This window comes from Halichoerus grypus, chromosome 6 (genome assembly GCF_964656455.1).
Source record: "Halichoerus grypus chromosome 6, mHalGry1.hap1.1, whole genome shotgun sequence".
NCBI classification, from domain to species: Eukaryota; Metazoa; Chordata; class Mammalia; order Carnivora; family Phocidae; genus Halichoerus; species Halichoerus grypus.
This window is the reverse complement of record NC_135717.1, coordinates 39,251,546-39,275,689: the sequence shown is the minus strand read 5'-3', so window position 1 is coordinate 39,275,689 and position 24,144 is coordinate 39,251,546. Positions and strand designations below refer to the sequence as shown.

The 24,144-nt window shown below is 66.5% G+C and overlaps 6 protein-coding genes across 27 annotated transcripts in view; 3 read left to right on the top strand and 3 right to left on the bottom strand.

Annotated features, from left to right (window-relative positions):
* Positions 1-8,359, top strand: part of MAPK8IP3 (mitogen-activated protein kinase 8 interacting protein 3) — a 47,540-nt gene extending 39,181 nt beyond the window's left edge. For 12 of the 13 annotated variants that reach the window (XM_036083320.2, XM_036083312.2, XM_036083321.2 and 9 more), the window contains 19 exons: positions 245-375; positions 802-858; positions 941-1,111; positions 1,836-1,962; positions 2,153-2,248; positions 2,358-2,513; positions 3,078-3,243; positions 3,939-4,121; positions 4,212-4,401; positions 4,506-4,625; positions 4,704-4,784; positions 4,873-4,940; positions 5,039-5,187; positions 5,588-5,759; positions 5,846-5,959; positions 6,138-6,176; positions 6,359-6,538; positions 6,646-6,795; positions 6,866-8,359. In XM_036083320.2, coding sequence (XP_035939213.1) covers positions 245-375; positions 802-858; positions 941-1,111; positions 1,836-1,962; positions 2,153-2,248; positions 2,358-2,513; positions 3,078-3,243; positions 3,939-4,121; positions 4,212-4,401; positions 4,506-4,625; positions 4,704-4,784; positions 4,873-4,940; positions 5,039-5,187; positions 5,588-5,759; positions 5,846-5,959; positions 6,138-6,176; positions 6,359-6,538; positions 6,646-6,795; positions 6,866-6,987 — 2,472 coding nt within the window. In that variant the 3' untranslated portion in view covers positions 6,988-8,359. The remainder of the gene's footprint in view (positions 1-244; positions 376-801; positions 859-940; positions 1,112-1,835; positions 1,963-2,152; positions 2,249-2,357; positions 2,514-3,077; positions 3,244-3,938; positions 4,122-4,211; positions 4,402-4,505; positions 4,626-4,703; positions 4,785-4,872; positions 4,941-5,038; positions 5,188-5,587; positions 5,760-5,845; positions 5,960-6,137; positions 6,177-6,358; positions 6,539-6,645; positions 6,796-6,865) is intronic. The other variant, XM_036083317.2, reaches the window with a different exon arrangement.
* Positions 8,360-8,389: 30 nt separating this feature from the next.
* Positions 8,390-9,353, bottom strand: NME3 (NME/NM23 nucleoside diphosphate kinase 3). Of its 3 annotated transcripts, none has more exons than XM_036083338.2 (5): positions 9,274-9,353; positions 9,062-9,192; positions 8,864-8,965; positions 8,676-8,788; positions 8,390-8,600 (listed from the first exon to the last, which is right to left on the bottom strand). In XM_036083338.2, exons 1-5 carry the CDS (start codon positions 9,317-9,319, stop codon positions 8,483-8,485), a joined length of 510 nt encoding a protein of 169 aa, XP_035939231.2. In that variant the 5' UTR covers positions 9,320-9,353; the 3' UTR covers positions 8,390-8,482. The 3 variants fall into 3 exon arrangements, with proteins under 3 accessions (XP_035939231.2, XP_035939230.2, XP_035939232.2); XM_036083337.2 differs by having other exon boundaries at positions 8,684-8,788; XM_036083339.2 differs by lacking the exon at positions 8,676-8,788.
* A 178-nt stretch (positions 9,354-9,531) lies between these two features.
* On the bottom strand, positions 9,532-10,734 carry MRPS34 (mitochondrial ribosomal protein S34). Its single transcript, XM_036083331.2, has 3 exons — positions 10,338-10,734; positions 10,206-10,248; positions 9,532-10,112 (listed from the first exon to the last, which is right to left on the bottom strand). The coding sequence occupies exons 1-3, from the start codon at positions 10,656-10,658 to the stop codon at positions 9,817-9,819; spliced, it is 660 nt and encodes a 219-aa protein (XP_035939224.1). The 5' UTR covers positions 10,659-10,734; the 3' UTR covers positions 9,532-9,816.
* A 39-nt stretch (positions 10,735-10,773) lies between these two features.
* On the top strand, positions 10,774-19,050 carry EME2 (essential meiotic structure-specific endonuclease subunit 2). Of its 8 annotated transcripts, none has more exons than XR_013448956.1 (9): positions 10,774-11,029; positions 11,159-11,295; positions 11,616-11,708; positions 12,335-12,426; positions 12,590-12,683; positions 12,858-12,973; positions 13,163-13,348; positions 14,932-15,054; positions 15,169-15,182. XR_013448956.1 is itself a non-coding variant. In XM_078074987.1 (9 exons), the coding sequence occupies exons 1-8, from the start codon at positions 10,780-10,782 to the stop codon at positions 13,484-13,486; spliced, it is 1,029 nt and encodes a 342-aa protein (XP_077931113.1). In that variant the 5' UTR covers positions 10,774-10,779; the 3' UTR covers positions 13,487-13,492; positions 14,932-15,054. The 8 variants fall into 8 exon arrangements, 7 of the variants coding, with proteins under 7 accessions (XP_077931113.1, XP_077931111.1, XP_077931114.1 ...); XM_078074987.1 differs by lacking the exon at positions 15,169-15,182 and adding an exon at positions 13,426-13,492; XM_078074985.1 differs by lacking the exons at positions 14,932-15,054; positions 15,169-15,182 and adding an exon at positions 16,926-19,050.
* On the bottom strand, positions 14,053-19,085 carry SPSB3 (splA/ryanodine receptor domain and SOCS box containing 3). Its single transcript, XM_036083334.2, has 7 exons — positions 18,959-19,085; positions 18,309-18,446; positions 15,616-15,799; positions 15,317-15,504; positions 15,126-15,228; positions 14,909-15,034; positions 14,053-14,716 (listed from the first exon to the last, which is right to left on the bottom strand). Exons 1-7 carry the CDS (start codon positions 18,986-18,988, stop codon positions 14,382-14,384), a joined length of 1,104 nt encoding a protein of 367 aa, XP_035939227.1. The 5' UTR covers positions 18,989-19,085; the 3' UTR covers positions 14,053-14,381.
* A 970-nt stretch (positions 19,086-20,055) lies between these two features.
* On the top strand, positions 20,056-23,956 carry NUBP2 (NUBP iron-sulfur cluster assembly factor 2, cytosolic). Its single transcript, XM_036083341.2, has 7 exons — positions 20,056-20,138; positions 21,435-21,553; positions 21,637-21,835; positions 22,559-22,713; positions 22,852-22,962; positions 23,113-23,182; positions 23,398-23,956. The coding sequence occupies exons 1-7, from the start codon at positions 20,123-20,125 to the stop codon at positions 23,541-23,543; spliced, it is 816 nt and encodes a 271-aa protein (XP_035939234.1). The 5' UTR covers positions 20,056-20,122; the 3' UTR covers positions 23,544-23,956.
* Positions 23,957-24,144: the final 188 nt, after the last annotated feature.

The window sequence follows — 24,144 nt, the reverse complement described above, 5'->3', positions numbered from 1 at the left end:
CAGGGGTTGTGAGAAAAGTCACTGTGTTATGCTCCTCAAGTACGTCATGTGACCTCCTGGAAAGGTTACCCTTTCGGGGGTGGGCAGACTCCCCATATGCCCTCCCCACCGCATTTGCCTGAGGATCTGTGGGAATCCGGAGGCCAGCCTGGAGAGGAAGCATGGTGTGAGCTGGTCTCCGAGGGCACCGGACGGACCTGCTGGCCGGCCCCTCCCTGGCTGAACGGCAGTGCCCTCCCTGCAGGACAAGATCCCCATAGCACAGCGCCGCCGCTTCACGCGGGTGGAGATGGCCCGTGTGCTCATGGAGCGCAACCAGTACAAGGAGAGGCTGATGGAGCTCCAGGAGGCTGTGCGGTGGACCGAGATGATCAGGTGGGCCCCCTCTCCCCGTCCTGGCCACCCTCGGGTCTCCATTTGTGAGCCGTGATCACTGTAGGAGGCCCTGACAGTGGGAATAAGGCTGACTCCCCCCACCTCCCTCTCTCGCAGGAGGACTGGAAGGGGGCCTGGTGGGAGCCTGTGGGGGGGCCTGGCTGGTCTAGACCGGGCTGGGGCATGTTGGGGGCTGGTGTGCCGGGACCCCTCCGGGAAGCTGTGACTGACCCACCCAGGAGCACCTTCTCCCTGAGGCTGATCCCCGGTGCGTCTGTGCGGGGGCCTCCCCAGCACCCTGAGACGTCACAGGCAAGGGAGGCTCAGGGTTGGCCTGGGCAGGGCCTAGTGGGTGGGTGTCATCTGGGGGCAAGTCAGCCTGGATGCGGGCTGAGCAGCACCCCCACCACCACCGCTCCCCTGTAGAGCGTCCCGAGAGCATCCATCTGTCCAGGAGAAGAAAAAGTCCACCATCTGGCAATTGTGAGTTGGGGGTGCCAGGATGGGGAGGGGGCAGGGAAGACTCCCCTTTGGCTGCCCCTCACTTCCATGCCTCCACTGGCAGCTTCAGCCGCCTCTTCAGCTCCTCGTCCAGCCCCCCTCCGGCCAAGCGGTCCTATCCCTCGGTGAACATCCATTACAAGTCCCCCACCACGGCCGGCTTCAGCCAGCGCCGCAGCCACGCTATGTGCCCCATCTCTGCTGGCAGCCGGCCCCTGGAGTTCTTCCCTGACGAGTGAGTGTCCCGCAGGGTGCCCTGCTCCTTGTGCTGGCCTGCACGGGTGGGGGGCTGAGGGGGGCCGTGGGCCCCAGGGCCCCGCCCCTCCAGGCTCTGAGGCAGGAGCAACCCCTGCCTCACCACCTGGGGGACGTGGTCCGTGGCGGGAAGGAGGCTGGCCAGCATCCGAGGCCGACCTCTCTGGGCCGCACCCTGCCCCCCTCCAGCCTGACCGGGTGCATGGGATGTCCCTGGGCACTCCCCCCCAGTCCCTGCCCTGCGTCCCAGAGGGCTGCACACAGCCCCTCCGCTGACCTGGCCCCCCGCCCTTGGAGACGGCACTGCGGCCGGCAGCCAGGCCAGGCCAGGCCGCACCCCGGGCTGTGGCCTGCACCCCTGTGCTCCACAGAGATTCCTGGGGCCCATAGGAAGCTGGCAGTGTGGGGCTGCTTCCAGGGAATAACTCTCTGTTCGGAATTTTGTGTTTTCCTTAGTTTTGATACCAAGATTTTGGCTCCAGGGCAGAAGTGGGGAATTGTGTGTCTTGAGCCAGAAGACAGGCCCCGGGGAGGGGAGGCGGCACCGTAGGGCACGCTTGGGGGGAGCCGGACAGGGGCAGGTGTGGGTGCGCCTGTGCGGGGAGAGCCACGGTCCTGCCGCCTGGGCGCCGGGCCCAGGCATGCTCCGTGCAGGGCAGGCCCACGGGCCTGTGCGGGAAGTAACCTGTGTGCCTCCTGCCCAGTGACTGCACGTCCTCCACCCGCCGGGAGCAGAAGCGCGAGCAATACCGCCAGGTGCGCGAGCACGTGCGCAACGACGATGGGCGGCTGCAGGCCTGCGGCTGGAGCCTGCCGGCCAAGTACAAGCAGGTGCTGCAGGGGGCGCGGGGCGCGGGAGGCTGGGGGGTTGCTGGGGCAGGCAGGACGGCAGCTGGGGAGCCGCCTGGGCAGCCCCGCAGTGCCCCCACGGCCCCACCTACGGAGGGCCCGGCTCTTGCTGCCTGGGCCGGCTCTCTGCCCCAGGACTCGCGCCCACGTGGCCTCTGCCTTGTGGTTGCAGCTGAGTCCCAACGGGGGCCAGGAGGACACGCGGATGAAGAACGTGCCTGTCCCCGTGTACTGCCGCCCTCTGGTGGAGAAAGACCCAACCATGAAGGTGAGCTGGCCCCATGGGCCTGACAGATGGGGGCGGGTGGGCTGTGGTGGGGGCCCCCGGGGGCCGGCGCAGGGGAGTGGGCTCACTGACCCCATGGCCACTCTCCCAGCTGTGGTGTGCCGCGGGCGTGAACCTGAGTGGGTGGAAACCGAGCGAGGACGACTCTGGGAATGGAGTCAGGCCTGCGCCAGGCCGTGACCCTCTGACCTGCGACCGGGAAGTGGAAGGAGAAACCAAGAGCAATCACACGTCCCCCGAGAAGAAGGTCAGAGCAGACGGCCGGGCCAGGGACCCCCGTCCCGCTGCTCCCAGCAGTGGAATCGTGTTGAGAGTGACAGAAACAAGACAGCTGGGGACGGTGCCGCAGGATGGGGCTCATATGAGGTCCCCGCCCCCTGTCCAGGGCAGGCAGGGGCCTGTGCTGCCTCCTGGGTGGGTGGGGACATGCGGGGGGCCAGAGGCTCAGCAGACAGTAGGCTGGAGGGGTCAGGCCCCCAGGGGCGTCTCCCTCCTTGCAAGCTGTGTGCTGGAGCGTGGGCGGGGCTGAGGACAGGAGGCTGGCGGAAAAGGCTTCACACACACGGGGTCCAAGGCTTCGTTCTGTGGCCCAGACTGGCTTGGGGGACAGGGACCGAGGCACTGGAGCTCAGTCCTCCTCCATGGGAGTGAGGCCATGCACACCAGCGGTCTAGATGGGACATTCCGTCTGCGAGGGAGGACAGCCACATCCCCTGAGGCCGCGGGCAGGGCTGCACCCTGAGAGAGCTCAGGAGGCCCCCAGGACCCGTGCGGCTGCTGGAGAAGCCTGCTCTCCCGTGCTCTGAAACAGGCGAAAGAGCTCCCCGAGCCAGACGCCACCTCCAGCCGCGTGTGGATCCTCACCAGCACCCTGACCACCAGCAAAGTGGTCATCATCGATGCCAACCAGCCAGGCACCGTGGTGGACCAGTTCACCGTCTGCAATGCCCATGTCCTGTGCATCTCCAGCATTCCAGGTGAGGGCCGGCAGCGCGGGCTCTGCGCCACTCCACAGATGGCTGGGATGGTAGGAGGCCGCCGAGCCACACCAGCCTTGCTTGGGACATGCTGTGGACACACGGGAGCCCGTGGGGCCGTCCAGAGGGGAGCACACTGATAGTCTCGCCCCTTAGTCCTGTGAACAACCAGGAGAAGACCCCAAGGTGATGCTCACTCACTTGCCTGGAAGGAGATGGGCCACAGGACAGATTGAAATACCCGTCAGGCACTGAGCACGGACCTGCCGGTGGGCCCGGTTCCCACTGCCCAGCTGCTGCAGGGAGAGCGGGGGCCGGCGGAGGCTTGGCTTTGCCTCTCAGCAGCATTCCTCATGCCAGCATTTGGGGGTGGCCAGGGCCCTGCCGGGGGCAATTTTCCAAGATGGCCCAAGCTGCTCAGAGTTCTTAACTTTCTGACACGTGATCAGAGTTGTTTGCTCCCAGAGACCAGAGTCTCGCTCCTCCATGCCTCTTGCTGCAGGCCGTGGTTGTGAGTAGGTACCCACGTGCTAAGGCCAAGCTGGCCTGAGAGCCTGGGGCCCACTGCGCTCTCTGCATTAGCAGGCGGCTCCTACCTGCTTCCCCGGCACCCCCATCGGGACGTGAGCCCTGGGTGTGGTCTGGTAGAAGGGGCTCCTCGGTGTGGGGTGATGGGGCCGTGACTCTCCCCCCAGCGGCCAGTGACAGTGACTACCCCCCGGGGGAGATCTTCCTGGACAGCGACGTGAACCCCGAGGATTCCGGTGCCGACGGCGTGCTGGCGGGCATCACCCTGGTGGGCTGCGCCACCCGTTGCAACGTGCCTCGCAGCAACTGCTCCTCCCGAGGGGATACCCCAGTGCTGGACAAGGGCCAGGGTGAGCTGGGCCTGCGCCCGGGCGGCCGCCTGCCCTAAGCCCCTTTGTTCCTCCCCACCACCGGGCCACGCTCACCCTTCCCTTCTGCAGGGGAGGTGGCTACTGTCGCCAGCGGGAAGGTCAACCCATCTCAGTCCACGGAGGAGGCCACAGAAGCCACGGAGGTGCCAGACTCCGGGCCTAGTGAGGCAGAGGCAGCTGCGGTGCGGCCTGGGCCCCTCACGGAGCATGTCTTCACTGACCTGGCCCCTGCCCCGGCCCCCAGTGCCCAGCCTGGCAGGTGGGCTCTCTCAGGATGGGGCGGACAGAGGGGAGGGGAGACTGGCCGAGGTGGGCGGGGACGGGCTCCCACGGGCCACCCTGGAGCAGCCATCTTTCCTGCAGTGAGAACGGGCCGGAGGCCGACACAGGTGGGGTGCAGCCCGAGCCGGAGCCCAGCGCAGACCCTGCAGGGGCCAGCAATAGCGCTGCCCCCACCATGTGGCTGGGAGCCCAGAACGGCTGGTAGGTGGGGCCCTGGGGCAGGGGTTGGGGAGGGTCTCCTGGGCGAGCACCCCTGCCCACCGTGGCCACCTCCCACAGGCTCTACGTGCACTCAGCCGTGGCAAACTGGAAGAAGTGTCTGCACTCCATCAAGCTAAAGGACTCCGTGCTGAGCCTGGTGTACGTGACCCCAGCTGAGGGCGGGGCGTCGGGAGGGAGGGGCCGGCCAGCGGCCTAAGCCCGCTCGCTCACCACCGTCCCATTCCAGGCATGTGAAAGGGCGAGTGCTGGTGGCCCTGGCCGACGGGACTCTGGCCATCTTCCACCGAGGTGAAGGTGAGGTCCGGGGGCTCTGGGTGGGTGAGTGGCCACCCCCTCCGTGGGCAGAGGTGGGCCCTGGCCAGGCCTGAGCAGGTGTCTGGGGCTCTCTGCAGATGGCCAGTGGGACCTGAGCAACTATCACCTTATGGACCTGGGCCACCCCCACCACTCCATCCGCTGCATGGCCGTCGTGTGCGACCGCGTCTGGTGTGGCTACAAAAACAAGGTGCACGTCATCCAGCCCAAGACGATGCAGATTGAGGTGCGTGCTGGTAGCAGGAGGGCCTTGCGGGAGGGCAAGTGGCTCCTGCTGGTGGATGGCGCTCCCAGTGTGCCTTCTAATGGGCCCTGGGGGCGTTGTGCGGTCAAGGGAGGCGACTACATCACGGCCGGCAAAGGGCAGCTGGGCCGTGAGCGCCAGTCCGTCTGGTTGTACCTGCCGCTTTACTCGGCAGCAAGTCAGGCTGAGACCCGCAGGGGCCCCGCACGCCTTCCCGGGGCGGGGTCATGACTACAGCTCCTCGCAGGAGCCTGCACCCCAAGGGGCAAAGCAGGCACTAGACTGAAGGCCGCAGTGAGCTGCATGGGCGTCACCGTGACCCAGGGGCTGTGGTGGGTTCAGAGCCCCCACCCCCGCTGACGGCGCTGCCATGACCCCACAGAAGTCATTCGACGCCCACCCACGGCGGGAGAGCCAAGTGCGGCAGCTGGCGTGGATCGGGGATGGGGTGTGGGTGTCCATCCGCTTGGATTCTACGTTGAGGCTCTACCACGCCCACACCCACCAGCACCTGCAGGACGTGGACATCGAGCCCTACGTCAGCAAGATGCTGGGTGAGGGGCTGCGCCAGGCTCGGGCGTCAGGGCAGGGAGGGCCCCCCGCACCAGCCGTGCTGACTGCCTTGCCCTCCTCACCCCAGGCACAGGCAAGCTGGGCTTCTCCTTCGTGCGGATCACAGCCCTGCTCATCGCGGGCAACCGCCTCTGGGTGGGCACCGGCAACGGAGTGGTCATCTCCATCCCGCTGACCGAGAGTGAGTGACCCCCCGCCCCGACATCTGCACAGGTGGTGGTGACTGCTGCTGAGGGACAAGAGTCGGGTGGGGGGGGGGGCATGATCGGCCAGGCCTCGCTCCGGGGGACGGGGATGCTGCCCGCCCTTCCCGTGACTTGTCTCCTCTCCCTTCCATGCTGCGCCCCTCACCTCCCCAGCCGTGGTCCTGCACCGAGGCCAGCTCCTGGGGCTCCGAGGTGAGTCCAGAGCACCTGCCTCCTGCCCTCGTAAGGAGGCCCCCACCTCAGGCACCTGAGATGCCCTGTGGGCTGAGGCTGGCCTTGCCCCTTGGCGGTGGGCGCTCTCCCACGAACCGCCCTTGCCTGCTGGGAAGCTGGTCTACTCAGGCTCAGGCCCTGTGGCCCTTCTCTCTCTCCAGCTAACAAAACCTCCCCCACGTCTGGGGAGGGAGCCCGCCCTGGGGGTGTCATCCACGTGTACGGTGATGATAGCAGTGACAAATCAGCCAGCAGCTTCATCCCCTACTGCTCCATGGCCCAGGCCCAGCTCTGCTTCCACGGGCACCGTGATGCCGTCAAATTCTTTGTGTCGGTGCCAGGTGAGGGGCTGGGCCCCATCCCTGCCGGGCTGCCGCGTGGCCTCCCTCCGCGAGCCTGTGTGGGGGGCGCTGGCCACCTGGCTGAGCTCCGTGTGTCCTGACAACAGGGAACGTGTTGGCCACTCTCAACGGCAGCGTGCTCGACAGCCCCTCCGAGAGCCCCGGGCCTGCCGCCCCTGCCTCAGACGCCGAGGGCCAGAAGCTGAAGAACGTGCTGGTGCTGAGCGGCGGGGAGGGCTACATCGACTTCCGCATCGGTGAGTTGGCGCTGCCCGGGGTCCCGGGATCCCCAGCAGGGCCATCCCATCACCACGGCTCTTTGTCCAGGGGACGGAGAGGATGATGACACTGAGGAGAACACCGGGGACGTGAGCCAGGTGAAGCCCCTGCTGTCCAAGGCAGAGCGCAGCCACATCATCGTGTGGCAGGTGTCCTACAGCCCCGAGTGAGGCTCCGGCCTCCCCCGCCCTGCCTGCCCGACGCCAACGTGTACATACAGCCCCACCCGCCTGCCCACTGCCTGCTCCGCAGGCAGCCCGGCGCCCGCCCCTCTTATAACCTCTCAACCTGCAGCTTTCACCTTAGGGCCGGGCCTCCCCAAAGGCGGGCAGCAACGCGGGTCTGGCTGGGAGGGAGGGACCCTCACCAGGAGGGGAAGAACCTCTCGGGACATGTGCCCCAGCAGCTTCTGGCTTGCCCCCGATCCCAAGTTCTCCCATCTGGGGGGCATTTTGGGGCCAGAGCAAGGCAGGAGGTAGGTCGGGCCGGGAGAAGGCCCTGCAGGCAGCTCCCAGCTCCACCCTGGACCCCCCACTTCCCTCACTCCCAGGACCCCCCAGGGCAGGAAGTAGGGACTTCAGCCAGCCAAGTCTTCCCAGCTGGAGCCCACTTGCCTTTGCCTGCTGCCTGAAGGGGTGGGCCTGACCCTAAGGGAGCCGGCCCGGCCACTGGCCTTCCCTAGGCCCCCCCCTGCACCCACACCCTGATGCCTGCCCCGGGAATTGGCATGGAAGCACGTAGCCAGGCTGCCTAAGGCAGCTGCTTGAGAAGCTAGATGCCCTCTTGCTGCTCACCCCGTGTGGCCAGCTCTCCCCGGCTCTCCCTGGGCAGAAGACCCACCTGGTAGGAGCAGGCTCTGGAGTCCTCCCCCTCCCAGAATCCCCTAGGGTGGAATTTCTCAGGCTGCCAAGGCAGGCCCAGGCCTCAGGAAGAAGGGGAGGCCCCTGGCCTCTTCTGGGGTCAGTCCTAGGACACAGGCTCAGCCTCAGGGTGACAGGGGGACACGTGGTCCGGGGCCTGCCTCCCACACAGTCTCCAAGGAGCCCAGCTCCCAAGACACACTATGAAGTGCCTAGGGCTGGCAGCATGGCCTGCTCCCCTGAGGGCAACTGAAGACGAGCCTGCGAGGGCTCGCAGCAGAAGCTGCCTCCATCCGGCTCTAGGCATGGATGCCTGCCGGCTTTGAGGGGTGCCGCCCTGGACTGCCACCTCCCTGACCTGCCCAGGTCCAGGCCTTACTCCTGCTCGAGGCCATGCTGCCCACCCACCTCCCACCAGAGAAGCACAGATCTCGGGCAGCCACCCCACGAGACCAGCCGGCCACCGTCACGTGCAGCTGCAGGCTTCTCCCCACCACCCTGCCACTCTCCACTGTGATGTACGTCCAGTCCCTTCTGTTCCCATGGGGCCGTGAAGTGACTCGGGGGCTAGCCGGGTGGGTGCAGCTGGGGGAAGGGGCTGGGTGGTGATTCTCCTGAGGCTTTGGCCCTGCAAGCGAACCCACGTATCTGCTCTGTATGTAATAAATGTCTTAACATCGTAGCCCTGTGTCCCTGGGCCCAGACCAGCGGGAGCATTTGCTTCACTTTATTGTCTCAACAAATGCTGGCCCAAGCTGCGGGCCAGGACGGGCCACAAACTGGAGGGGCCCGCGGGGCCGGGCGGCTACTCGTACAGCCAGTGCCCGGCGCTGTCCTCCCAGCAAAGCAGCTCTTCGCCGCGGAACCAGAGCGCGATCTCGCGGCGGGCGCTCTCCACCGAGTCGCTGCCGTGGATCACGTTCCTGTGGGAGAGCCGCATGAGCGCCAGCGGCCGCTGGGGCGTGGCAGGGGCTGGGCGCGCGCTCGGGCCGCCTTACTTGCCAACCTCGACGCAGAAGTCCCCACGGATGGTGCCGGGAGCGGCGTCGGCCGGGTCGGTGGCCCCGATGAGCGTCCGCGAGGCGCGCACCACGTCCAGCCCCTGCCACACCTGCGCGCGGGCCGGCGGGACTCAATGCACCGGCCTTCCGTCGGTCCCGCCCGCCCGCCCGCGGCCGGCACTCACCATGGCCACCACCGGTCCCGAGCCCATGTAGTCCACCAGCCGGCCATAGAAGGGGCGCTCGCGCAGCTCGGCGTAGTGCTCGCGCAGCAGCTCGTCCGAGGCCTGCGGCGGGCGGGGGTGGGGACGAGCCGCGCGCGCCGGGGTCCCCGCCCGCCCGCCGCCGCCCGTGCCCCGCCGCCGCCCCCCGCGCGCCCTCACCTGCACCAGCTTCAGCGCCACCAGCTTGAAGCCCTTGCGCTCGAAGCGCCGCACGATCTCGCCCACGAGCCGCCGCTGCACGCCATCGGGCTTCACGGCCAAGAAGGTGCGCTCGTGCACGCCGCCGCAGGCTGCGGGGGCCCGCGGGGTCGGGGCGCGTCAGGCCCGGCCGCTCCCGCTCCCCCACCCCCACCCCGGCCCGCGCCGCTCACCCGCCGGGAAGAGGTGGGCGAGCACGGTCAGCAGCAGGCACAGCATGATGATGATGGCGATGGCGGCGGCGGCGGCGGCGGCGGCGGCGGGCGGGCGGGGCCTGCCCTTAAAGGGGCCGGGCGGCAGCTGCCCAGGGATCCCCATCCCTCGGGCACCGCGGGGCCAGGCGCCCCACACGGTCGGCTTCTCCTCCCCAGCCCTGCCCACAACCTGCTGTGGCTGCCCAACCCCAAACTCAAAAAAACCACAACCCAGGGTACTGGTTCTGCCTTTATTCGCGCGCAAACGGTTCCCGGCTGAGTCCGGCAGGGGCCGCACGTAGCGGGGAAGCGACCGGCGCGGGCGCTGGGGCTCCGAGCTGCCAGCCCCGCCGCCCCCCCGCTTCCCCCCGGCGGCCAGCTTGCCCAGAGCAAAGGCGCGAGGGGCAGGGCCTGGCTCCACGCTCCCGGGGGGGCTGTCCCAGCTGCAGCCCAAAGGCGTCTTCATTCACAAACCGGGGCCCAGCGCCAGACACCTGGCCCGCGGCAACCCAGTGCTGGCACTTAGACTGGCGTGGCCTTGGCCTTTTTCTTCGCCTCCTGTCTCGCAGGGTAGTCCCAGGGATCCACTCGGGTCCGCTCCAGATTCAGCATGGGCTCCTCGGTGCTGGAGTCCCCCTTTTTCTGCCGCTCTGCTAGAATCATGGCCCGGATAAGCGGCGGGTAGGGCACGCAGCGCGGAGCGTCCTCGGGCGGCGCGGGCGTGAACGCGGTGAAGGCCGCCTCCTCGTGCTTGGGCACCAGCCGCCAGTCGTGGTACATGACCTGCCCGATCTCCCGGGCCTCGCTCTCCGTCCGTCCTGGGAAAGAAGGCCGGGGCTGAGCGCACATGCATTCGCGGGAAAGGCTATGACCGGCAGCCGGGGGCCCCCGCCCGGTCCCCAGCGCCTCACCTTTGAAGGTCAGCACGCCCCAGGCCTTCCCGTGCTCCAGGTTCTGCAAAGCAAGCGCACAGAGCGTCGGCTCGGAGCGCGCGCTCGCCCCCTCCCCGAGGCCGGGGCGCCGGGGAACCCACGCACACGCACCTGCGCCGTGTAGTCGGGCCGCACGCGCGTCAGGCGCCAGTAGCACGGCTCGTCGTGCTGCCACAGCCAGGACTTGCGCGTGACCAAGCGGCCCAGGCCGAAGAGCGGCAGGCGGCTGAGCAGCTGCAAGAGGCTGCTCTCCCGGCGCACATCGGCCCAGGCGCGGACCGGCAGCCGGCGGCCCGAGTACGGCCGCGTCAGCGTCTCGTAGTCCAGGGCATAGCGCTGCGAGTCGCGCGGCCGATTTCGCTGCTCCCGCAGGGCCCGCACGCGACGGGCCAGCTCGGCGATGAGCCGCGGCCGCACCTTCTTCCGCGCCATGGTCTGAGCCCCGCTCGTCCGTGCACCGACCGGAAGCCGCGCCGCCGCCGCCGGAAGCGGCCAGTGTCCCGCCGAAAGGCGTCCGGGTGCGGCCGGAAGCTGAGTGGAGGCCGGGCCGGCTATGGCGCGGGAGGGCTCCGGGAGGGCGGGGTGCTCGCGCCGGGCGGGGGCCCGGGGCAGGGGGCCGTGGCGGCCCCCGACCTGGGAGGTCTCGGACTCGGACGGCGAGGGCCCCGCCGGCGCGGAGGCCGGCGCGACGGCCTGCGGGCCGGTGGAGGAACGCAGGGCGGCGGCGGAGGAGCGCAGGGCGGTGGCCGGGGCGCTGCGGCCCGAGCAGGCCTTGCGGCGCGTGGCGGTGCGCGTGGACGCAGGTGCGGGGGGTGCCCCGGAATTGGGTCGGTTTCCCAGCCGGGTGGTCTGGAGGCGGCCGGGCCCAGGCCGGGGGTCCGCTCTCCGCAGCCGGGCACTGACGACAGCCGTGTCCCTGCGGCCTATTGCAGCCCTTCTGGAAGATGCTGGTGCCGACATCCTGCTGGAGGCCCTGCGCGCCCTGGGCTGTGAGTACCACGTCGAACCCCAGCGGCCGGTCCGGAGCCTCAGGTGGACCAGAGCGAAGCCGGACCCTTGTCCCCGCACTGTGAGTGTCTTGGAGCTACAGAGTGCACCCCTGGTCTGTTTGCTCTCCGTAACTTCATGTAAGTCTGTGGGTTTTGCAGACCATTAAGCTAGAAGCAGGAACGCTGAGGGGGTGCCGGTGAGTTGCAGGGTTGGCGTCAGTGGACCTGAACTGACCTTGGACTTGCCCGGGGATGGGACGTGGGTCACCTGTAGAACAGTCCCCGTGGGGCCTGGTTTTGGCTGTGGCCACGAGCCTCAGAGCCACTGGAGTGCCCAAAGCAGGGCCCTGGGGCATGTGAGGTGGTGGGTGGGCAGCAGTGTCTCTGGATGTCCCCACAGGTGCCTTCGGAGGTGTGGGCTGCAGATGAGCAGGACGTCCTTCTGCTCCTGGAGCCCGAGGAGTTTCTGCAGGGCATCCAGCAGCTGACCCAGGTGCCGGGGGGGAGGGGGTGGCAGCAGTAGTCCTTCTCCACACATACCGAGGGGCTGGGCTCCTCAGCCTGGGGGAGCTGCTCTGCCAGTCCCCGTTCCCTGCCCCAGGGAGAGGGGCCAGACAGGGTGTGTGCAGCAGCCTGGGGCTGTGGGTGAGACGGGGAAGCCAGGTGGGTTCTTGGCCGGGGAGCAGATGGGGGCTGCCGCTGGGGGGTAAAAGTCAGGTTAAGGAAGGTTCTCTGGAGAGCTGCGTGATAAGGCAAAGGCATAAGGTCAGACTGTGTGTGGATCTTGGTGTTTGCGGTTCCGCGTTTCTCAAGGAAATGCCGAATGCTAGGCAAATGGCGGGCCGGGGTGCAGAGATAGAGAGAAATGGTGGGTAGGGGCTCAATGCCGCTCTTCCAGGTGCCTGGGAGGTGTTGGGGGCTTTCAAAGGTTCCTGGGCCTTGTGGGAGGCACACAGCTGGTTTCCAACAGGAGCTGACTGGTCAAAGGAAGCCAGTGTCCTTTTCCCACTGAGTCCCTTTCAGGCCGCCTTCTTTCCTGTCTGCAAACACAGTGGCTGGGTTGCCGGTGGGCCCTGCCTGTTGCAGCCCCAGAAACAGGTGTTAAACCTTGGTTTGCAGACTCGTGGCCCATCTTGCTCCGTGCCCTGGATCTGTCCTGAGAGCTCCACCAGCCCCCGTCTAGCTGTCATCGGGCTGGATGCCTACCTGTGGTACCAGTCACTCTCATGCCCTTAGTAGGCCTGGCTGGGATACGGGAGATCAGGGGAAAGGTGGTGGCCCGGGGCTTGCTGGGACACAACGAACTCCCTTTCTTGGGGGCTTAGAGGTAATGGCGGGGTGTGGGGAGCCAGAGGGATGGTCATCTCTGCTCAGGTCTCACCAGCCCAGCAGCCAGGAGATGCGACAGCCAGAGAGTACATCGGTGGCCCGTGCCGCAGCGGCACTCAGCTGGCCCAAGGTGGAGGAGGTGAGGGCCCGTCGGGTGGGGTGAGGTGCCTTGCCCTTGGTCCTGGCGCTTGGGCTGTTCTCCAAAGCCCCGTAGACCCGGTTTTGGTCCCGGAGCAGCACGTGGGGTTGGGCGCAGCCAGGTGTCCCCTGGGGGTGACCTTGACTGACCCACACTGTGGGCTCACCTCCTTAGGCCCTGGTACTCCTGCAGCTCTGGGCCCATCTGGATGTATTGCTGGTGGCCTCCTGGCAGGAGCTGAGTCAGCATGTGTGCGCCTTCACCAAAGCCCTCGCTCAACGCCCCTTCAGGTGCGTGACCCCCACCCTGACTGGTGGCTGTGGCTGGGGGAGGGGACAGGGACACCTGGAGGAGCGGGATCTCTCTGGTCTCTTTGGGAGCAGAGCGGGCCGAGGGCTTTGTGGGGCTGGGAGGATGGGATGCTCTGCAGACATGAGGCCTCTGGAAGCGTCCCTGCATCCTTCCCTGTTTGCAGGCAGTACCGGGAGTCCCGTGCTTTTTCCTTCTGTGTGGCTGGGCGCTGGGCAGCCAGCGAGCGCGTGGCGAGCGATGGCACAGGGCTGCGGGGCATCTGGTGGCGGCAGATCAGGCAGTTCCACCGGGTCAGCCCGGCTGTGGCCCATGCCATTGTCACCGCCTTCCCCTCCCCTCGCCTTCTGCAGCAGGTGGGTCCCCTGGCACCCCTTCTGGTGTGGAGCCAGGTCCCCCAGAGCTGCCCTGCTTACCCCTGTGCCTGCCCTAGGCATACACGAGCTGCAGCACGGAGCAGGAGCGCCTGGCCCTCCTGGCAGACCTCCCCGTGAAGATGGGTGAGGGCGTGCGACCCCGCAGGGTGGGGCCTGACCTTTCCCGCCGCATCTGCCTCTTCCTGACTACCACCAACCCTGAGCTCCTACTGGATCTGGGCTCCTGACCACGCCTGGGGGACAGGACGGGGCCCTTTTTCACCTACCAGCGGGACAGAACGTGGTCCACCCCATGCAGGGGCTGAACTGCCAACTACCCCAGGGCGGGGTGGGGGAACAGGGTGCCGCCCCTGGGGTGCATGGGAGGGCGCGGGGTGGCCCGAACATTTTCGGGTAATTGGGACGGGCAGGAGAGGAGGGGGTAAGCTTCCCCTGCCCTGGGTTCTGGATATACCAGCCACAGAGCCGGGGCCCAGTTGGGGGGTCAGGAAGGGGGAACACACACCAGTCACGGGGAGACTTGGGGGTGGCACCTTCTAAGAAACAGTAAGCAAAGTCTTGAGTGAGGAAAGCGCACTGGGTCGTCTCTCCTGGAGGGTGTTGTGACGCAGCCAGGCCCGAGGGGAGGAGAGCCGTGGGCCTCGGCCAGACTCCCTCCATCCTGCCACCACGGAGGCGTCACATAAAGTCTAAGTTTATTACGGTCATTTCGGTCTGGGACAGGAGAAACAGCAGCTGACGACATGCAAAAAAGCAAGTGAAGGAAAACGCAAGGCCGCGGCAACCGCGCCGCCTCTAACCGCGTCCTCACGGGCGCTGACCCATAGTCGGTCCGGAAGGGCCGGGCCGGCTGCTTCCTCACGGTGCAGGGAGCAGATGCCCTCAGGGCCCTGGGGCCTGTCCGGGCGAAGCCAGCCCTCCGTGCGAGTCGTGCCCCTGGAGCCCGGTCCAAAGGGGGGGACGGAGAAGGCGGCCACTTGGCCCCAGGAAGGCAGTTTTCACGGGAAACAAGTCAGGTCCGTCGGCAGCGCTTCCTCTGGCAGTGCCGGGTCTCGGGGCCGCTGGCCGTGGCCTTGGGGGAGGGTGCAGGGGGCTTGCGGCGGCCGCAGCTCATGCTCAGGACCCAGCCCAGCTTGTGGTGCAGCAGCTGCTTGAGGCCGGGTGGCAGGGGCAGCCCCTCCAGCGTGTCCCCGGAGTCGGGCCGCAGCTGGCGCAGCCGGTAACAGCACAGGTACTGCAGGGAGGTGACGCTGGCGCACGAGCGGATCACCTTCATGCTGCTCTTGGCCGCCGTGGAGCACACCATCGGGTAGAACTTCCTGTTCTGCAGCTTGGTGGCCGCCACACCTGGGGGGGGACAGGGAGCACAGCCTGAGCCTCAGGCCGAGCAGGGGCAGCGCCTGTTCCTGCCACCCCTCGGGCTGCCCCACCCTCTGGGAACTCCGGGGCCTCAGGTTCCTGGGAGGATTGGCTTTCAGGGAGCCTCGGGCCGCAGTTCCACACCCTGCAGGCATGGGTCAAGGTCACGGCTGCCCTCACCTATGCACTTCCTGTTCTTAAAGAAAGTGAGCGTCCCGTGCCAGGTGTCCAGGTGCACGCCAATGATGGAGCCCTGGCCGAACCTCGACGAGAAGCTCATCTTGTCGCCCTTGTGATGGAGGAGCCCTGGGGGGCAGTGGGATGGGGTAAGCCCTGCTGCCTCAGGATCGTGGCCCCCCCCCGCCCCCGCCCTGCCTGCCCTTGGGGCCCTACGCACCCGTGTAGGAGAGACCCCAGCTGTCCTCGTCTCTCCCGAGCAGACTGCAGAACGTGTGGTGGTACTTGTCCAGGTCCACGTCCGACGTCCCAATGCCCACCATCTGGGAAGAGCGGGGCAGGCAGAGAGCGTCTGGGCACCTGGGGTCACACCTGCCCGCCCCACCCCCCACCAGCCTGCTGGCCACTGACCATGTCGGTGCCGTAGACTGGCGAGGTCATCTTGATCTCCCAGAAGTGCTGGCCCTCCCCCAGCTCCTTGGTGCCCCTGATGGCTGCCGTGCCGCAGCTGTACTCCATGTGGAAGTTGACCTTTCGGTTGTCGCAGCTTAGCAGCGTGGCCGAGGATTTATTCAGGTCATCCCACACCCAGTCAAAATCTGCAGGAGCCAGGGGCGGAGGAGGCTGGGGCTGGAGGGCTGGAGGGCTGGAGGGCATGCGGGCTGGGCTCACCCCTCCCCTGGCCCCGGGTCCTCCCCCCAGGTCCTCACGCTCATCCTCCTCGCCGCAGCGGCAGTCCTTGTCCTTGCTGCGGCGTGCCGAGTGCAGGCTGCTGCAGAAGGGGGCCTCGCTCTGGCCGTCACAGTCACAGAAGGACTCCCCGGTCACGGGCACAGCGCTGGGAATGGGCGGCGGCAGGGCGGAGGACTCAGGGTCGGAGTCGGAGTCACTGTGCTGGGAGAGAAGGACTGGCTGCTCCTGCCTGGCGCACCCTCCGCCCTCCATCCTGAGATCCACCACGTGCGGGGGGGGGGGGGGGGGGGGGGGTGTCAACCACACCCATGCCCCAAGCAAGGGCCTGCAGATTTGGCTTCAAAGGGCTTCCCTGGGTCTCCTGAGCAGTCAGCCCCCACCCTTACCCAGCGCCACCCCGGGTGACCCCGGACACCTGCTCCAGCCTCCTGGGAATGAGCTGAAGGACTCCACCCCACCTCCGCACAGCCCTGGGGTCACCCTGCTGACAACCAGCCAGGTGGGGCTGCCGGCTCCCCAGTTTCTCCTTCTCTGGGCCACCTGAAGCAAGGGAGCCCCAGGACAAAGTCTGCTGCTGACCCAACGAAGGCAGCCTGGCTCTCCCCACGGGGAGCATGTGGGCTCCAGGGGGGCCCTCACTGTGGCAGAGCCCCTGCGCCTGTCCTGGGCTATGGCCCTCTGCTCATCCATGGAATGGGTGGCTCTTAACCCACAGCACAGGGCCCTGGAGCCCCGTGCTCCCATGTCCATGCGTGAAGCTTCTGCCACAAGACATGCAGAGGGGCCTAATCCTCACAGCATGTGCGCCATGTCTTGGGAGCCTGACTGTGGCCCAGAGCCAGATCCTTCTTGAAGGCCAGCTAGGGCTGCTAATACTACAGATGTTGTCTGTGCATGGAGCTGTTCCTCTTCTAAGGACAGGCCCCCCTGGACACAGACCCTGGGCCAACCTGCAAGGGGCTGGGGTCTCACTGACCAGTCCCAGAGTGCAGGCAGGCTCTAGGTGTCGCTCTGACAGCCCGGCAGGCTGGGGTCCTGGTCAGGCTCCACCCTCCACCCCCTGCTCTCCTGAAATGCCATCTGCACAGCAGGCCAGGTGCCCCTGCTCAGACCCGGGGCAGGGCCTGGCCCACCTTAGCATCCTGCTGCCCTGAGTGTAAGGCCCACACCCCCACTCCAGTCGGGTCCATCTGTCTCCTCTTTGTCCCTAGAAAAGAGGCTCTTATAGCCTCTCCCTTCCGTCCCATGCTCCTATTCTGATCTGCTTTCTCTCACTAGAACACAGGCTGAAAAAACCTGCTCCTTGTGTGTCTCCTGTCGCACCCAGGGCTATGGAGCGGCCACACAAGCCATGCAGCGGAAACTGCGCTAAGGAGGCCAGAAGCAGAGACAGATGCCAACAGGAGACGGGAGGAAGGCCCAAAGCACCCCACCTGCATGGAATGCTGATTCCCCAAAAGCCAAGGCAGACACACTGCTAGTGAGAGGCGACCCCCTTCCCACTGTCAAGTGCCAGGGTCGCAGACCTGAGCACTGGGGGGTCAATCTGGCCAACCCCAGCAGCCCACTACCAACCACAGGACAAGCATCAGAGCCGAAGGGAAGGGAGGTGTGTGTTCAGCCTCCAGACATGCTCAGGGTGACACGCCCACCCACACAGCCAAGGACTCCAAGCCCATTAGGCGACAGACAAGCTTCAAACGTGTCACGTGCTATGCCCTGGTTCCTCAACACCTCCTGCATCTCATAGCGATGAGCTGGCCAGGCAGAGACAGGCGGGAGAACAAACTGCTCAGGTCACGTGGTCAGGGGGAGCTGGAGGCGGGACAGGAATGCAGGCCGAGGCCTCTTGCTGGCCTGGGCAGGGAGTCTGCGGAGGCCCTAGGAAGGGGCGCAAGACACTACCAGCGCCTCCCATTCTCCCTCCGGGTCTCGCAGTTCCACGGGGCTCAGCCACCCTCACTCTAAAGACACCCGGCTGGGCCGGGGCAATAACACGGGGTGGCTGTGACGTGGCAGAGCCCAGTCACCCAAGGATCACCCCTGCAGGAAACAGCTGGGGTGACTCAGAGCAGAACTGAACCCCTACCCTGGTCTGAGAGCCCTGAGAAGCCATCCACAGTGCCTACCGCCAGCAACAGGCACACAGGCCATGCAGTCCTGCTGCCCCATCCGCCATGGCGGGTTGGGACAGCCAAGCGCTCAGGACCGGCAGGCAACCTGCACTGCACGTGAACAACCCAGCCGCTCCTCTGACCGCTCCCGGGCTCCCCGGCCTCCCAGAGCTCTGCAGCTGCCGAGTGTGGGAAGGCGCAGGCGTTTTGGGCTCTAAAAATTGTAAGTTCTCTTTCTACATACATAGACACAAACATCAAGCGTATGTCTGTACGAGTGGAGAAAACACTCAGGAACACACACGTCAAGCTACTTTTGGACACTGGTTGGATAAACGGAATGGAGTTTTTGTTGAACTGACCACAAATGCAACTGCTGTGCCCCAGAAACAAGAGAATAGAGAAGGTGGGATCTGCCCTGGGGTCCTGTCACCCCAGGACCACATGGGTCCTTAACCCGGGGAAAGGAGGGCCCGCCTGGCCCGTCCTCGGCCCTTGGGGGCATCTTTCTCTTTCAGTCCTGGCTCAGGCACTGCCCGCCCTGGGCACCTCTACCCCTTAGTCCAGCCACGCCCACCTCCCCCACTAGGACCTACCTGCCCATCAGAGTCGTAGCCCCAGTTAGTGGTCCCTGCCAGAGCCACAGCCCGGGCATCTGCGTCTCGGTGGGCCGCACTCAGGACAAAATGCCAAGCTCTGCTGCTGCGAGGGCGCCGGGCCATGATGGACAGGATCTGGAAGAAAACCCAGGTTCTGAGCAGAGAAGACAGGAGACAGCAACTCCTGTGCTCCATCCTGGGCCAGCTGCGCCAGCCCCATCCAAAGGTGGGAGCTCTCGTGAGCCATGCAGATGCCGAGCAAGGGCACTGGGACTCTTCTCGACCTCAGACCTCCCTCCAGTATACAAGCACCTTGATGAACGCAAGGCAAAGAGTGTGGAACACCGTCCAGATGCCCATGACTCTCCAGTGCATATCTCAGTCCCTGTCGGAGCTCAGCCTGATGAACCCAGCTGTCCCTCAGGCATCTCAAACCTTGTCTGGCTCCTCCTCTGTTGTCCAGTTTGACAAATGGCATCTCCAACCTCCCAGTTCCTCATGCCAGACCCATGGCAGTCACCCTGGACACCCCTTTCCTCCCTCGGGCACTGGCCTGACAGCCCCACACACCCAGCACCACCTCCAAACCATGTCCTGAACCCCTCTCTCCATCCCCGCCGCCACCGCGACTTCCAGCCACAACAAACCTTCACTCTGGCTCCTCCCACTTCACTCATTCACTCAGTCAAAAAGCTGACTTTTTGGAGACACACATCTTAAAAATTTAAGTCTCAACCAATCTTGAAACTCCTCGGCCTTACATTACTAAGACAGTATGCAACATCCCGCAAAACCCACCAGGTTTTTCTGTGCGTCTCCACGCCGCAAGGGCCTGGGTCCAGGTGCGAGCCCTTTCCTGCCCTTTGCCCAGAATGCCTTTCCTTTCCTGCATTCTCCCAGTAACACGCCGCCTTCTGGGGCTGTCTCCTGGACCCAGAGCCCCGCGAGGCCGGGGGCTGCCCCGCGGTCAGGACGCCCGCCGCGCACGAGCGCCCCCCCGCCCGCTCCCCGAGGCGCCGCCCCCGCCCGCACGGGGCAGGTGGCGACCCCGCAGCAGCACACGGCAGGCGGCGCGCTCCGGGACCCGGCCCACGCGGATCTCCGCCTCCGCGCTGTGGCGGGGGTTGCGGCGGGGCTGCCCGCCGAGCCCCGGCGCCCCCCCGGCGCCGCCGCCCGCAGGAACAAAGGCGCGCCGGAGCCCCCCGCCACCAGCGGTCCCGCCAGGCCAGCGGGCGCGGCGGCCATGCGCGGCGACGCCGAGGGGACCCCAGGGGCCGCGGGAGGTGCGGACACCGCCCGCCGCCACTCACCTGCCACAGCTCCGCCGCGGCCGTCGCGCTCCGCCGGGCGGCCGTGACCTACTTTCGCCTCCCGAGCGAGACGTAAACAATCCCCGCCCCGCAGCCCGCCCCCCGCGCCGCATTGGCCCCGCGGCCGCTGGCGGGCGCTGCCGGGTGCTGCCGGGTGCTGGCTGCTCGGGACTGCGGGCAGGGGGCGGGCCGCGCGGCACATGCCTACTACCGAAAGGTTGCCGGACCTGTCAATCCTGATTCCACATTCTCCATTGGTCAGCTCTCAAACCGTCGGAGGGAGGGCCCGTGTGCCCATTGGACGCGGGGCGAGGCAGGGACTGACACGGAAGTGAGTCCATTTCCGGTTCATCGTCGGCACCGGAAGTGCGTGAACCTTACGTGAGATGTGATTGGCTGAGTGGAGCGCCGGTGGGCCTATCAGAACGGCTAGGGGGAGGGCGCTGCGCGGGGCGAGGGGTTGGGGGCAGACGACGGAGGCTGTGCGGCGCCGCGGGCGGGATGGAGGTGGCGGCAGGTGAGTGCGCGGGGCCGGCCGGAGCGGGAGGGGCCGGTCCGCCGCTGCTGGTCGCGGCCCCCGGTGTTCAGGGGAGCTCTCGTGGGCACCCATAGCGCGCACGCAGGGTGCTTGGAGGGGGCCAGCCGCGTCTTGCTGCGCCCGGGGGCCTTGGTTCGGTGGCCTGGTGGCGGCAGAGCTGTGGTTGGAGCGGGGGTCCCAGGAAGGGGAGCCAGAGCGCCACGTATTGTTGATTCTTCGTGGAAGTGGCGTTCCAGCATGGTGCGAGCGGGTGCAAGCAGGTGTGGCGTGCTGCCCCGGGGCTGCTGCCGGCCTCGGTGACCAGGACCTGCCGGGAGCCAGGCCCGGGGCCCCTCTCAGCTCCTCCCCGCGAGGCATTGGAGGCGGGGGCCTTTGCACCTCCCTTTGAGAGGAGAGTCTGGAGGAGGGCCAGGGTGTCCTTTGTGGAGCCCCCCAAGGACCCGGGGTTGCGGGGAGGGTGGTGGGGAGAGTAGCTTGTTGGAGGTTGGGCAGGAGTGCAGACGGTGAGGTCGGAGGGTACTGAGGCAACGTTAGGGTCTTGCAGAGGGAGTGAGGGTTGTGTGGGTGCAGATGGCAACCCCTGGGAGGAGCAGGAGTTGGGATGGTAGTTCTTCAGTGACATGTTAGGCTCGTTGGAAGGAAGAGTCGGGGCAGAATGGCCCCTGGCCAACAGAGAGCCACGGTTGTTGGGCCTGGGGCCGAACGACCATCCCGTGGCCGCCCGTGTGTGCTTGGGGTTCAAGGCTGGTCTGAGCCAGAGAGGTGGGTATGCGCCCATGCTTTCCTAGAGCTGTAAGCGTCCCTCCTGAGAACTGGAAGCCAGGGCTGCCTTGAGTGCTTCTGACCCCAGGAGAGCAGTTGAGCACCTAGGGATCAGATCTGGATCCTAGGAGTGGGGGTGGGGGCCGCCCCAGCACAGATGCACCTCATGCCTGTTGTGACAGCCCTGTTTCCCCCTGGAATCAGCTGGGAGCCTGCAGCCCCTCTCAGTTCATATCGCCCGGGTGTGTGTGTGAGCTCACAGGTGCGCAGTCACACACGTGCTCTAAGCAGAGAGGGGCAATTTGAGATAGCGCCTTCAGGGAAGCCACGGGTCTGGTCTGGGGCCGGCCCTCCAGAAGACCTCCCACCTGGGGGTGTTTGCTTCTATCAGGGCAAAGGGGCAGGTCTCAGAATTTGGGACGTGGGAGGTGCTTGTGACCCTTCTGACTGAGCCTCCAAAAGCATCTGGTGCGAAGGGGATTCTCTGCCCTCCTTCCCTCTTCTTCTGACCAGAGCCTGGAAACCTGGCAGGTGTCCGGCACATCATCCTTGTCCTCTCAGGAAAGGGGGGGGTCGGGAAAAGCACCATCTCCACGGAGCTGGCCTTGGCCCTGCGCCATGCAGGCAAGAAGGTGAGCACCCCCAGCCTTGCCCCTGCATGGACCGACCCTCTGCTCCTACCCCTCCCCCTCGTGGACGTCCTGCCTCCTTGCAGGTGGGGATCCTCGACGTGGACCTGTGTGGCCCCAGCATCCCCCGCATGCTTCGGGCACAGGGCAGGGCCGTGCACCAGTGTGACAGTGGCTGGGTCCCCGTCTTTGTGGACCAGGAGCAGAGCATCTCCCTCATGTCCGTGGGCTTCCTGCTGGAGAGCCCAGATGAGGCTGTGGTGTGGAGGGGCCCTAAGAAGAACGGTAACGATGGGTGGGGGACGGCACGGTCAGCCCTCTCGCGCCTCCCAGCTGCCGCCGCGGTGCTCAATAAAAAGTCAATTAGAAAGTCCCGTGGGAGCTGCGGGCCCTCCTCCCCAGGGTTCTTGGGTAAAGCCGGAGACCCCAACAGCGAGCTATTTCCAAACAGTCCTGCTGCTCACCTGAGTGGTCAGGCCCGCGTGGGAGTTGAGAGCAGGAGGAACCCCATCCATGTCCCTGAGCGGGAAGGGTTCTGCTCAGACCTGAGGCCACCCGGCATGGGGGTGGGGTGCCGAGCCTGGGCACTGGGCCCTCCGCACCCGCAGGCCCCACCAAGCCCTGTAATTGGCGGTGGGAGGGGCAGGCGGCAGGCTCAGCGCAGGGGCTGCGTGTGGGACGTGCTGACGCGGCCTGACGCTGCAGGTCACTGGCTCTCCTGCTGCCGAAGCTGGAGGTGAGCCTGAGTCCGAGCACGGACACCGCAGGAGGGTCACAGCCCCTGGCTGAGGCCTGAGCGGAAGTCTCGGAGGGGCAAGGGTGGCCCCACAGCCGGGAAGAGAGGGGTGCTTGTGGGGCCCGCGCTGTGCGCGCCGCACCCTCCGTGAGGAATGGCTTGCTCTGCTGCTGTTGGGCGGGCCCGGGACGGGCAGAGGCCCCTCTGTGCCAGAGGCGAGGGGCTCGGTGAGACCCCATTGAGCCCCCAGTGAGCCCCGTGGGTCCTTGCAGCGCTGATAAAGCAGTTCGTGGCTGACGTGGCCTGGGGACAGCTGGACTACCTGGTTGTGGACACCCCACCAGGGACCTCTGACGAGCACATGGCCACCGTGGAGGCGCTGCGCCCCTACAGCCCGCTGGGGGCCCTCGTGGTCACCACGCCCCAGGTACTGCAGGAGCACCTTTACGTTGCCCGCTGTCCTCGACCTCACCTGGGACCTGGCGCTGCTCCCGGCCCTTTATGCCCTCGGTGGTGCGCTTTAAAGTTACCCACTGACCCGCTGTCCCCTATTCCCTGGTCTCAGGCAGTGTCTGTGGGGGACGTGAGGCGGGAGCTGACCTTCTGTAGGAAGACAGGGCTGCAGGTGGTCGGGGTCGTGGAGAACATGAGTGGTTTCGTCTGCCCACACTGCGCAGTGAGTCCTGGGGACTTGGCGGGCGGTCACCAGCCCTTGCGGGGCGCGGGGCAGAGGGTCAGGCGTGCTGTGGGGGGCGAGGACACCCTTGGACCTGCCCCTCGAGTGTGTGAGAGGTTCCTTAAGGGGGGCCGCACATCTGTGTTCTAGGAGTGCACCAACATCTTCTCCCGGGGAGGCGGGGAGGCGCTGGCCAGACTCGCCGGAGTCCCCTTCCTGGGTGAGCGCAGCAGGGCCGCCGCTCGGCCTCTGCTCTGGGGCTCTGAGCTCCCCGCGCCCGGTGGGCATGAGAGATGGCAGCGGGCAGCCAGGCTTGAGTGGGCGCCCACGGAAGCCAGAGGCTGGCCTGGGAGCCCCGTGCGGGGTGGGGCTGGGAAGCTGGCCCCTTGCCCTCCGCCGCCCTCACGGCCCCTCCCCTGCTGTCTCCCTTCGCAGGCTCTGTGCCTCTGGACCCTGAGCTCACAAGGAGCCTGGAGGAAGGTCAAGACTTCATCAGGGACTTCCCTAAGAGTCCTGCCTTCCCCGCACTCTCCTCCATAGCCCAGAAGGTTATGAGCGAGGCGCCTGCTCGGCTCTCCTAACCAAGGCAGCCCCCCCTCACGTCTCCTGGCCCTGTGCACACAGGCCTAAGCAGAGGCTGTGGCCGTGCGGGCGTCACCCTGCCCCCAGAGCCACGCCGACAGTGGGTGGTTCTGCCCGGTGGGCCAGTGGCAGGTCCCAAGGGAAGGTGTGGGGTCCTGGCGGCTGAACTCTCAGGTGACAGCACGTCTGCTCTTCCTGTCATGGTGCTCACGTGCCCCCGACCCACGGCCGGGCTGTGGCTGGCAGCCCAGGCTCCACACGGGACACGAAGCCTGCGCATCTGGAAAATCCCTGGGGCATCCGCCGTCCTCAGGGCCGCCCTGAGCGATGCTGGTGACAGCGGGGAGCATCTTGTGAAGTGTCAGACTTGTTAACTTCAGAGAAACCCACAATTAAACGTTCCCCTGCCGCAGCTACAGGTCTGATGCTTTCAGAGTGTGGCGCCCTGGTCCCGCCTGCGCCTTAGCATGCTGGCGCGCTCCACGACAGTCAGGCTTGCCCCCTGATGCCCAGCCCGCAGGCCCCTGCAGACGTCTGGGTCAAGTTTGGGGACAGAGTGTGGAGGGCTTGGTGATGGTGGAGAAACGCGTGCTCTTGGGG